The sequence below is a fragment of the Hakea prostrata genome, chromosome 2 (assembly GCF_041222555.1).
Source record: "Hakea prostrata isolate BN-2017 chromosome 2, UWA_Hpros_2, whole genome shotgun sequence".
Taxonomy (NCBI): Eukaryota; Viridiplantae; Streptophyta; class Magnoliopsida; order Proteales; family Proteaceae; genus Hakea; species Hakea prostrata.
The window spans coordinates 45,692,569-45,705,524 of record NC_142601.1 but is presented as its reverse complement, the minus strand read 5'-3'; the positions used below and the strand labels follow the sequence as shown (position 1 = coordinate 45,705,524).

General features: G+C 38.8%; 1 protein-coding gene across 3 annotated transcripts in view; it reads right to left on the bottom strand.

The window, feature by feature from the left end:
- Positions 1 to 1,412: 1,412 nt before the first annotated feature.
- Positions 1,413 to 12,956, bottom strand: part of LOC149024471 (protein LNK2-like) — a 62,622-nt gene continuing 51,078 nt past the window's right edge. For 2 of the 3 annotated variants that reach the window (XM_089144693.1, XM_089144694.1), the window contains 2 exons: positions 2,118 to 2,519; positions 1,413 to 2,018 (listed from right to left, as the gene is read on the bottom strand). In XM_089144693.1, coding sequence (XP_089000819.1) covers positions 2,144 to 2,519 — 376 coding nt within the window. In that variant the 3' untranslated portion in view covers positions 1,413 to 2,018; positions 2,118 to 2,143. The remainder of the gene's footprint in view (positions 2,019 to 2,117; positions 2,520 to 12,956) is intronic. The other variant, XM_089144695.1, reaches the window with a different exon arrangement.

The following is a 12,956-nucleotide window of genomic DNA, read 5'->3' as shown; positions in this document are numbered from 1 at the left end:
TAATATATACGACCATTTCAGTCTGCATCAGTGATCGCACTGAGCTCGTTAGGTAGGTAAGAAACCAAATAGGAGATCTCTATTTCAGTCATAACATGACTTGCAAGATAATCAACATCATCATTAACTACGCACAAGTGATGAACAAAAACACATTGGCGGAATCCATCATGAAGCCCCCAATTCTCTTCCAACAAATCACGAACTAACCATGTTGTATAAATAGGAACATTGATGTGGTTAATTGCTTGCAAGGAGTCATTGCATACCTCCACATTATCATATTGTCGTTGCATTGAGGCCCACAACGATCGCCTTAATTCCGTTCGAAGCACACCATTTGGGGTAAGCCCTCCGGCTATGGCAAAAAAGACTTCGCCATGACAATTTCGTCCTAAGATTCCGTATCCTCCATGTTGTCCTACCAAGGAGCCATCACAATTAATTGCAATCCAATCTTCAAACAGTCTGTTCCAAATTAAAGGCTGCTCCACAGGATGGTAAAAGATGACCTCAATATTCCATAAATAAAAAAACGACGATGTAATGGTGTGTTCTCCACGAGACAGCATGATGTGGAGAAACGATCACAGATATCACTGATAACATGGTGTAAAACGGTGCCAGCCGAAGATCTCTAACAATTGCACGGATTAATCACCTATAATTCAAAAGTTCCTATCAATGCTAAAGTAAACCCTTCCCTTACATGTCTAGTAGAAAGATATAAAGACAACACAGGAAGATCCAGAGTGATTTAAAATCAAGTCTCATTGGATTCTGCATCTTCTTTGTGTCTCCAGACTTGAGCCAAATGTTCCATGTACAGTAAAGTCCAATCATCTTCTATTTTCCAACATGGCTCTGGTTTTACACCTCATCAATTCCAAAACTTTTCTATTTTGGGTGGAACCATCAATACCAATTTCAATCATCACTGTACCGATTGTACTGTACAAACAAGACGTAATTAAGTCCAAAATTCTGTATTTTAAACAATATCAAGAACAAATTATTTTAAAAAATAGGTATCTAAGCTGAGTCTGGATTCTTGACAATCAGGTTTTCTGCTTTTACCTCCATTCTTTGAATAGGGCAACTTCATGTTGCTAACAACAGTTACAACACAATCTCATCAGATATCCATCAATAATGCAAGGCCCTGAACTTGTGCAGCACAACTACACAGAGCCTCCAGAGAGAGTGGATTGGATACAGTCTAAACCTTTGGCAACTTTGGTAGTGGCTCTTCCCAGATTCCTGCTTCTTCAAGTTGGCAGACTTGACTTTATACCATCTCAAGAAGTGACACCAAATAAGGATAAATTTTACATTACTGTGCAGTATACATTACTGAGAAGTCTGAAATAAATTGGGAAAGAAATGTTTATGCCAAAAAAAACAAAAAAAAAAAAAAAAAAAAAAAAGGGTAAGTATACAAAGTAATTTCCAATTTATTATGCATACAATGATAAATTACTGAGAAAAAAAATTGAAGATATAATACAGAGAATCCCAGTTAATGGGTCAGATAATCAAGATAATATTTCCACAGAGCACAAATTTAGCTCCTGTTTTCTCCTTAATTTCTTAGCAATAACACCAGGTAACCACCACGAAATAGGTAAAAAGGCCAGATGAAACAGCCAACCTTTGATCTCATTGAGTTCCACTGTACGGATGATTGAAACATGGAGATAAAGAATACCAATTGATACCCATTTTGCAAATCACCTCATCAACGGCCTCAGAATAAGTGATGCATAGGTCTAAGATCTAAGATAAAAACACGTGATGTCTTGAAGTTTGCATCTTGAAATGCAACAAGTACAATTCAGAAACATATATACAGGGCTATAAAAGCGTGTTATCTGGACAGAAGTAGCATAATAGAAAATATATAGAGAGAGAACTAACTACTATACACTAGTTTGTGCACCTATGGAGTTGCCATTGTTTCTTGAACCTAGTTGCCAAGTTTGAACTCCAAAAGCCTTTTCCAATCGAGATACAGTGAGCTGCCGATGAAACAGAACCTCCTCATTACCAGCAAATCCGTAAAATTATGCATGAAAGAGAGGATAGATATGAATGGAAGAAATTAAGGAAGGAATTACCCCGAATGGTTCTCAATTCGTTTCCTTCATTTTGAGGCTTCAATCCCAGTGACTACACCATCTTCTAGGTCATTGTTGGATGCATTGCTAGGAGTCATTGTGTAAGGACTGCCCTTAAATTGATCTTCATGCAGGGCCTCTGAAAATGTGCAGAGTGATTTAGCTCCTGGATGAGATACATCTTGTTTTTCTGTTGAACTCTCAGATAGGCATTCCATGGGTAGGTTCACCAGGCCTCCTATTTTCTGCTCAAATGGAAGTTTAGTAGACATGGTTGATTTAGGTGTCTCACCATCCTGTACAGGCCTTGCCGATGATTCTGTAGGCTGATAGAAGAGCAGATGAGCCACAGTACGGTCAATTGGATTCGTCTGTGTCTCCCCATCCAACTCAATGGTAGACCTGAGAAAACAAAAGAATAAAGGCGGTCTATCAAGGAATTTGGCTTGTGTTAGAATTCAGCTGAACAGAGTACTGATATGCAGTATTATCATCCTGGTTGCCAGAAGAAACAGTACTCCAGGATTGTTTCAGACCATATGAGTCAAAAGGATCAAATATTTCATCTCATGAAAAAAATGAAACACAATTCTGTAGGTTCTACATGGCGTAATAAATTGAAAAGGACATCAGGTCATGTAAAGCCTATGTAGAAGGCAGGGGTAGTCAGCACCACCAACACTGCAATCATGGATAAGGCATAAAGATTACAGAGAGTTACATTTAATAAACCCCCCAATGAAGAAATAAATTGAAAATAAAATTCCAACAGAAATAGATAATGGTAGAAGAAGGGCCATACAACGGTGATCAGGTTTATCAGTTTTCCAGCAGCAGTTTGAGAAAGAAGGGGACTGACTGCGTGAAAGGGACTTAATTGTCACACAACAAATCATCTTAACTTCATTTGTTTCAATGTAAAATAGGTGGGAAAAATAGAACATAAAATATTTTCAGAAAGCTAGATTTAAAAAAATAATAATAATAAATTAATTAAAAAAAAAGAAGACAAAATAGCACACCAGTTTTTCGCCAGAAATTCGCAAACTAATGTGGAGGAAGTAAAATATATTGCTTACCTGTTTTACTATGAGAATTAAAGCCCAAACAATAGAGTAAGGTAAGGCAATTCCTCAATATAAACCAACCAATCAAGACAATTAGGATATTATTTCTATTCAGATTAAAAAATGGCACCAATACATAAAGCATGTGTTGATGAGATTTGTGCAAGGAGTGGTGCGCATGTTTTACAGCTTGACATAAAGAATGCCTTCTTGTATTGAGATTTTAATGAAGAGGTTTATATGGAGCAACCTCTAGGTTATGTTGCTCCGGGGGAGGATAGTGCTTGTGTTTGTAGGCTTCATAAAGCCATTTATGGACTTAACAGTCACCGTGTGCTTGGTTTGAAAAGTTTAGCAAGACAATGGAATTTTTCGGATTTGTCCAATGTTATTATGACCACTCTATTTTTGTTAGATGACAGGATGCTAGTATTGTCATTTTGGTAGTTGATGACATTATTCTTTTAGGCAGTGATAGTGGGGCTATTGATACATTCAAGGAACACTTACATAAGAAGTACTTCCAAACCAAAGACTTGGGTAATCTACAATATTTCCTAGTAATCAAGGTAATTCGTAGTAAACAAGGAGTTAGTCTATCACAAAGAAAGTATGTGTTGGGTCTTTTGATAGAAACTAGAATGCTTGCATCTAAACCTACTGACATTCCCATGGACCCTCAATTGAAGTTAGGACTAGATGATGGTGACTTGTTGGATGATGTCCATCGTTACAGGAGTCTTATTGGGAAGCTTATTTATCTCATCGTTACTTGCCCTAATATTTCTTACTATGTTTGTGTGTAAAGTCGGTTTATGCAGTCTCCTAGGAAGGCCCACTAGGATGCTGCAATGATAGTACTTCGGTATCTCAAGAGCGTGCCTAAGAAAGGGCTCATCTGTCGACCAAATTGGTGTATGGATTTGGTTGCCTTTTCAGATGCAGATTGGGCAGGATCTTTAGCTGATTGCCGATCTACTACGGGTTATTGCACATATCTTGGTGGAAATCTTGTGACTTGGAGGAGTAAGAAACAGTCTACTATTGTTTGATCTAGTGCTGAAGTAGAATATAGAGCCATGGCTCACACGGCTGACAAGTTAATGTCGCTTCGCTCCTTGTTGGAGGAAATGGGTTTTCCAATCTCTTCCCCTATGAAGATGTTTTGTGATAATCAGACTGCTACCTATATTGCTAGTAACCCTACATTCTATGAGAGGACGAAGTGTATAGAGGTAAACTATCACTTTGTTTGTGATGCAATTAAGAAGAAACTGATCAAGACTCCCTTTGTGAGTTCTGCTGATCACTCCCTTAGACTTCTATGCTTCAGCTTGAGGGGGAGTGTTTAAGATTTGCATGAGATATGGATAGAGCTGCAGTTAGATTGGAGATTTGATTCCTTTGTAGTTACTTTTTTGGTGCTGCAGTTCTTATTCTTCTGTAGTTTCCTTCCTTTCTTGCTTTCTATTTTTATGTGAACAGAATATTTGACTGAATATTTTGTAATATTTCTTTCTTTAGTGGACGAAATATTCTATCCCAGTAGGTTGAAATTGCTGATTGCAGCCCATAAATAAAGTGGCCTGTGATTTTGGGAGATCTATCCAGTATCGCAGGGACTTGTTGCTTCTTTGCTGAGTCTTCTTCTTCTTGCTTCTTTATTCATTCTAGAATCTGGCTTGTTTTTTAGAGTCTGGTTTCTAACAAAAACAATATGTCGAAGCAAGGGTACTTGATCTAGTGCTTGTAACAAAATGGCGTCAAAGCAAGGCTCCACTGAACAGCAGCTCGAATGTGTGGAAGCTAATCTGGGCAAGATGGTTGCGACAAAGTATTCCAAGTTTCAAGAGTTGATGGATTTGATGTAGCAACGCTATGAAGTTGGAAAACATGGCAAGTGGCAGAGAGCGCAGGGAATTGTTAATATCAGTCACACCAGTATGAAGGTCGTACCCATGTCAACCCAACTGTAGGATCTCAATCAATCAAACCTTGGGCACCTATCTTCCTAAAATGTTGACGATAGATTTTCCCATGTTCAATGAGAAGGAGGATCCAACGAGTTGGACGTGATGCCGATTAATTCTTCAATTTTTGCCATACTGCTGACGAGAGTTCCACTTGCATCCTTCAATCTAGAAGATAGATGCCTAGGTATGGTTTCAACTGAGCAACAAGGAGAAAGGAACCATTACATGGGAGGCTTTTAAAGCACTCCAGGTGAGGTATAGCCCCACTTTATTTCAAGATTTTTCTGGGGATCTAAGTTGCAGCAAGTCGGAATAGTTAAAGAATATCAAACTAAAACTGAAAGATTACTAATTCAAGTGGGTCTGTTGATGCAAGTGCAGCAAGTTGGTTATTTTGTTCGTGAGCTCAAGGACAGCTTAAAGGAGGATGTACAAGTTTGTAGACCACCAAGCTTGTCAGCGGCGATCAGCTTTCCCGCCTTTAAGAGGCAAAAGCCCAACCTATGAAGTATGGTGCACCAGCAAAGCCAAGAAAGCCGTCTCAACTATACCTAGTTCAAGTCACCCCATTATAGCAATAAAAAATGTCACCCACTGAACTAAGTGAGCAGCGATCTAAAGGCTTATATTTAATTGCAATGACAAGTGGAACCTTGGGCATCAATGCAGAAAGCTTTTTTCACGAGGGTATTGAGGCCAAAAATTGAGGGAGATGAAGTTATCGATACTGAAGAAACAGAACAGGCAGGACCAGAAATATCCATTAATGCGATCTCAGCAACACGAAATCCTGAAACCATGCAAGTCCAAGGGAGTTGGGTCATAAGGGGGTAACATTTATAATTGGCTCAGGTAGTACAGACAATTTTTTAAATACCCGTATTGTTAACAAAATGGGTCTGATTCCCAATGGTGAAGGCAAGTTTGAAGTAGCCATGGCTAATGGAGGAAAACTAACAAACTCTGGCCATTGCAGGGGAGTCAAATGTACTGCAGGGAATCCAGATTATGGTAGACTTATATTTACTGCCACTAGAAGGATATTATGAGGCATTGGGAGCACAATGACTAAGTACATTAGTTCCCATTATGTGGGAATTCTCTAAATTACAGATATCTTTAACATGGATGGAAGCATGGTAGGGGATCTCGCGAGATATCTCGTTTTTTTAGCTTGGCGAGACTAGATGGAGGGCGAGAGCAGCGAGTTGGGATATCTCGCTCGAGATCTCGCTATATCTCGCCCTGGATCTCGTTGGAACTCTCAATTTTTACCTTTTTTTGTGGATTTCGGCTGAATTTTCACTTGCAACTACTCTTAACACATCTACAACAAGGAAGATCAATCATTCTCTACTTGACTTATGAATTTATGATTTAATGACTTATATAGAACTTCTAATGGTTGTATAATTATTTTATTCTTGAAAATTGAGATTGTGATACTCATATGGATGGAATTTTATAACATTTAAGTTAGTTGATGCATTTAATATACTTGCTTTTCATTTATATGCCTTTAAGGTTCTATATTACATGTTGTATAACATTGCATTCCCTAATCCTACTACATTTCAGTTTCACACTATGGGTAGACTTATAAATCATACATAGGGTTGTTTCTAACAAATCCAAGGCCACCAACGTGTTCAAAAGGCCTTAAATAAGCTAAATACCAAGTTTCAACCCAATTGGAACCCTAAAACCCACCGAGATGGCCACCAAGTTGACGCCAAAAAGTTGTATATCTCGACCCAGATCTCACCGAGATGGTCGAAATCTCTCTTTTTCAAGGTGGCGAGATCTCTCTCGAGAGCGAGATCTTCTACCATGGATGGAAGAATGGTGGAATTACAAGGACCAAAATCAGCAGAAGACAAAGTGGTGGAATTGCAGAGTTCAGGAGTTTCAAAAAAAAGAAAGAGGGCCACTTACTTCACATTAATGCCCTATCCACAAAGTTCAGACAAACAAGGTATATATTTTTGTTTAATGACTTTTCTAAGGTTGCAAACACAAATTCTAGCAACTATTGCAGGCTTATGTGGACATTTTACTAGAATCGAAAGAGCTCCCTCCCAAATATACTCATGACCATTGGATTCCACTAAAAGACGGAAATGGGCCCGTTTCAACTCAGCCTTATCGATACTCTCATTATCAGAAGAATGAGATCGAGAAAATCGTGGTAGAACTATTGAAGTTAGTTGTTATTCCTCCAAGTACTACTCCATACTCTTCCCTAGTCCTGCTAGTAAAGAACATGACAATTTGTAGCACATGTGCGTAGATTATCAAGCACTCAATAAATCAACTACAAAGATAAATTTCCGCTGCCTATGACGAATTTCTGGATGGTGGAGCTGATTACTTCACCAAACTTGATTTGAGATTTAGATATCACCAAATTCGCATGCACCCACGAGATATTGAGAAAGCCTTTTGCAAACATCAAGGTCATTACGAATTCTCAGTAATGCCATTTGGATTGACCAAAGCTCCAACTTTCCATGCATTGATGAACTCTATCTTCAAGGAATATCTTCTTAAGCTTTTACTAGTATTTTTTATGATACCTTAACTTACAGTAAAACCATGGAAGAACATTTAGTTCATGTTAGCATTGTACTTTTCCATTTGAGATCTCACCACTTGTATGCAAAGAAGAAGAAATGTAGTTTCTGCCAATGGAAGGTGAAATACCTCGGGCACATCATCAGCAAAGGAGTGATAGTGGGCGAAGAAAAGACAGCAACCATGCTTGAGTGGTCCAAACCATAATCAGAAAAGGCATTGAGAGGCTTTTTGGGACTGACAGGGTATACCATAAATTCCTTCAAAATTAAAGTAAAATTGCAGCCCCTCTCACCAACATACTAAAGAGAGGAAGGTTCAAATTGGAGCCAAGTTCTAAAGAAGCATTTGAACAACTCAAACTGGTGATGACTCAGGCCCCTATGACGGCACTCCAAGATTTTTCTAAATCTTTTGAGATTGACTGTGATGCATCTCAACTCAGGAATGGAATAAGAGACAGATGAATTTCTTGGATTGAAGGAAGAAAGACAAGAGAAAGTCTTTCATGGGAGAGGGAGCTAGCTAACATCAGGGAAGGTTAGTTTCAAATTGGTTCCACTCAGCCGGGAGAATATAGAATGTGCTCGTGTCCCTACATCCTCAAAGCAAGGAAGCACGACAAGCAACGGTTTTAATTCATCTATTCAATCCAGAGTCCTGAATAGGATATGAGGTATTGGAGGAGTTTTGATGCCAAAAAAGCTGATGGCTTTCTTTAGCCATGTCCTGTAAGGTAGAAATTTATTTTTATCCACCTTTGAAAAAGAAATGCTTGCTCTAGTTCTTGCAGTGCAACGTCGGAGGCATTATCTATTGGGTCAATAATTTATTATGCAAACAAATCAAAGAAGCTTTAAATATTTATGGGATAAAAAAGATCACTACACCAGCCCAACAGAGATAGTCAAATTGATGGGGGTATGATTTCGTAATTTCCTATAAAACAAGAAGAGAAATGTGGTAGCAGAAAAGGAGAAAATGGAAAGAACTTTGCAATGTCCAGCCTGGTCCCACAGTGGCTCAATACAATTAAAGAGGTGCAGACCAATCCAAAATTTCAAGAAATCAAGAACCGTGTACAAGAGGGAGAGGCAGTTGGGCTATGAAGACACAAAGAGGGTATTTTGTTTCTTAAATAAATAGAATCTATTTGTTGGAAGACTCTCCACTAATTATTCTATTGTTGTTGAGGAGTTATATGCTAGCATCAATGAAGGCTATCTCAATCTCTTCAACAGAAACAATCCATTTTATATTGAAATGGAATAAGGAGAAAGGTAGCTTGCTAACTCTTAGCCGCTTGTTAGAAGGAAGTGCAGCTTGATTGGCGGGGGAATCAATGGGAAGGAAATAAGGCGCTGTAAGCCTTCGATTCTATTTCCTCCTTTGGTAAGATTTGGTCGGTGATGTGACTAGAATTCGTCTTTTCTTTGTTTGTATCACCGAGACACTCGAAGGGCCGGCCATATGTACCTCGGGAGACCCGGCCCATAAAAAATCAAGAAACACATCAAGCAATGTGACACATGTCAATGACACAAATGGAAAAATACCTTTCTTGCTGGTCTACTCCAACCACTTTCTATTCCCACTCAGGTATGGACCGATATTTCAATGGATTTTAAAATGGATTGCCAATTTCTAAAGGAAAATCTACCATATTTGTCGTGGTAGATTAACTTTCTAAATTTGCACGCTTCTATTCTTATTCAACATCCATATTTGGCCACCTCAATGGCTCAAATATTCTTTGAGAAAAATTTTATTTGTATGGGATGCCTCAGACTATTGTTCGTGATAGAGATATAGTCTTCACGAGTCAATTTTGGAAGGAATTTTTCCATTTGCAAGGAACCCATTTCAATTTTTCATCAGCATATCACGTATAGACAGATGGTCAAATAGAGGTGGCACTTCGGACTTGTGGAGATGTATTTCTAGTATTTTACTAGTCATAAGACTGATGGTCAGTATATCACCCATTTTATGTAGGAGACTTTGTCTACCTAGAACTTCAACCTTATCAACATATCTCAATAGCACTTTGAAGAAATATCAAGTTCCATGTTACTATGGACCATTTGAAGTCATCCAAAAGATAGGCCAAGTGGCATACAAGCTTTAATTGCCAAGGTATCAAAGATTCAACCTGTGTTTCTATGTATCTTGTCTCAAGAAAAAGGTGGGGAAAAAGATCCAAGTGCTTGGGGAGCTTCCAGACGTAGAGGAATATGGTTGAGACTTTCCCACATTCATTGTTGGTGGTGAGTGGTTGAAAGTTGGGAGTTGAGAGCTAGTGTGGTTGAGCATTAATGGGGTGGTTGTGTATTTATTATTCTTGTTGAAAAAGAAAGGGGTGAATATGTATTAGCTCACTCTTCACTTAATTATAGGAGGGCTTGGGATCTCTTTGAGATAAGCAAGATATTTTTCTAATCTTCTTTCTCAACATAGTATCAAAGCCTAATTTCGATTAAGGAAGAAAGAGTGAACTAGAAAAACCTTCTTTCTCCCGATTTCCCTCATTGTCGCTGCCGCTGCCATTGCCGCTGCAACTTCCTCACGGCTTCTTTTCTTCTTCTTCTTCTTCGTCAATTAAACTTGCAACTTCCGCCAAGCATTGTTGTTTGTGGAGCATATCTGCTGGTGGTGCAGAAGTTTGTTGTGGAGGTTCAGCTTCTTCTACCTGCTCATGCTACTGCTCCCGAGTTGAAGATTTAGTTGAAAAAGCACTAGAAGCATGTGATAGTGGTTGTTGAGCTTGTTGCTAAAACCAGACCTGTTGTTGTTTCGAAAGGATGAAGATTGAAGAACTGCAAATAGTCTTTTGACATGGCAACCACCGATGGTACTATTGCTCCTAGTGGCTCCAAACATTACTCCACTCTTCCTCCTCTTTCGGTAAGATTTGATGGAACAAATTATTTGATCAAGTCTCGATCTACATACTTGACTATTGTCGGAAGAGGACTTGTTAAATACATTATGGGCACCACTATCAAACCTACCACTATAAGTGTTTCACCAGATGAATGGATCTTGAATGACTCTCTTATTATGTCATTCCCTTTGAACTCATGAATCCCAATATTGCCCGTGGATACCTATTACTTGATACTAGCAGCCCAGATCTAGAAGACTACTACAAAAACATATGGACAGTTGGTGAATGATGCACAAGTTTATGAGCTACGGAAGAAGCTTCATGAGACTACTCAAAAGGAACTGATGTGGCCCAATATTATGCTAAGTTGTGATGAGTTGGATCATTATGGGGATTATCACCCCACTTATCCAAAAGATGTGGTTACTTACAAGAAACATGTTGATAAAATTCGGGTATACGACTTCTTGGTAGGTTTGAATGTGGAATATGATTAGATCAGGGTACAAGAACATTCTTATGCCCTTGTTTAGTGTGAGGAAAGTCATCAATTAGCAATGCTTCATGCTCCTATTGTGGAGAAATCAGCCTTGCAATCTGTTAGCATCAAATCTGATTCAACCAAGTAGATTGTCAAGTGTGAGCACTATCACAAACCATATCATACCAAGACCAATTGTTGGAAGCTCCATTGGAAGCCTGCAGATTTTAAGCAGAAGACGACACAAAGAAAGGGAACACCGAAGGCTAATCTTTTTAAGAAGGTTTCCACAACACCCTCGGCCGACGTTAGTTTTTCACAGGAGGAATTAGCTACTCTGCGACGTATTTTGCAATCCTACTGCCGGTATAGCTGTTGAGAAATATGAAATTGGTAGAATGGCTTATTGATCCATGATCTCAAGCCCTCTATTTATAATTAAGTTGAAAGTAGACTATTACAAGGAATAGAATTTTACATGAATACAAACTCTAATTTAACTCCTACACAAACTCTAATTGGGCTCCTAGTAGAATCCTACACTCCCCCTTAAGTTGAGGCATAGATATTAGTCATGCCCAACTTTCCTACAATAGGAAGGAAATCTCTTTCTTTCAAACCCTTAGTGAAAACATCTGCTACTTGGTCTCCAGATCTTACAAAAGGCATGTAGATAAGCCCTTGTTCCAACTTTCATTTGACAAAAAACCTGTCAATTTCAATGTGCTTAGTTCGATCATGTTACACTGGATTATTAGCAATACTAATAGCAGCCTTGTTGTCACAATATAACATCATAGGGTTTGGAACTTGGACTCCAATATCTTGCAGCAAGACTTTCATCCATAGTAGCTCACAAACTCCACGAACCATAGCTCTGTATTCAGCTTCGGTACTAGATAAAGCTACCACATTCTATTTCTTACTTTTCCAAGTAACTAGATTACCTCCAACAAAGGTACAGTAACCTGAAATTGACTTCCTGTCTGGAGATCCAGCCCAGTCTGCATCGGTGTATGCTTCTACTTTTAGATTATCGGTGGGTGATAGAAGTATTCCTTTTCCAGGAGTTCCCTTCAAATACCGTAGTATTCAGTAACACCTTCATATGAGCTAAATATGGATCATGCATGAATTGGCTCACTATCCCTACAGCATAAGCAATGTTTGGCCTGGTGTAGGGACAAGTAAATAAGCTTCCCTACCAGCCTTTGGTATCTTCCTTTGTCCACTGGTTCTCCCTATTTTTCTTTAAGTTTAGCTCCAGCTTCAATAGGGGTATCAACTGCTTTACACCCCAACATTCCCACTTCTGATAATAGATCTAGGCCATACTTTCTTTGGGATAGGAATATACCTTCTTTGATCGAGCCACCTCAATCCCTAAGAAATACTGTAACTTCCCTAGATCTTTAATTTCAAACTCTCTGCCAAGAAAGTCTTTCAACTTTTGAATTTCTTCACCATCATTCCCTGTGATGACAATATTGTCTACATAAACAATGAGAAGTGTGATGTTAGTACCTGACTTCTTGACAAATAGTGTATGATCAGCATTGCTTTGCTTGTACCCAATAGAAGTCATTGCCTTCAGAAGGCGTCCAAACCAGCATCTAGGAGACTGTTTTAACCCATATATTGACCTCTTCAACCGACAGACTTTCCCTGCAGTATTGTCATCGGAAAAACCATGTGGGATTTCCATATAGACCTCTTCTGCTAACTCTCCGTGTAAGAAGGCATTCTTTACGTCTAGTTGGTGCAAGTTCCAGTGTTTGTTCACAGCTACAGACAACAGAACTCTGACAGTATTTAGTTTCGCAACAGGGGCAAAGGTCTCCTGATAATCAATCCCAT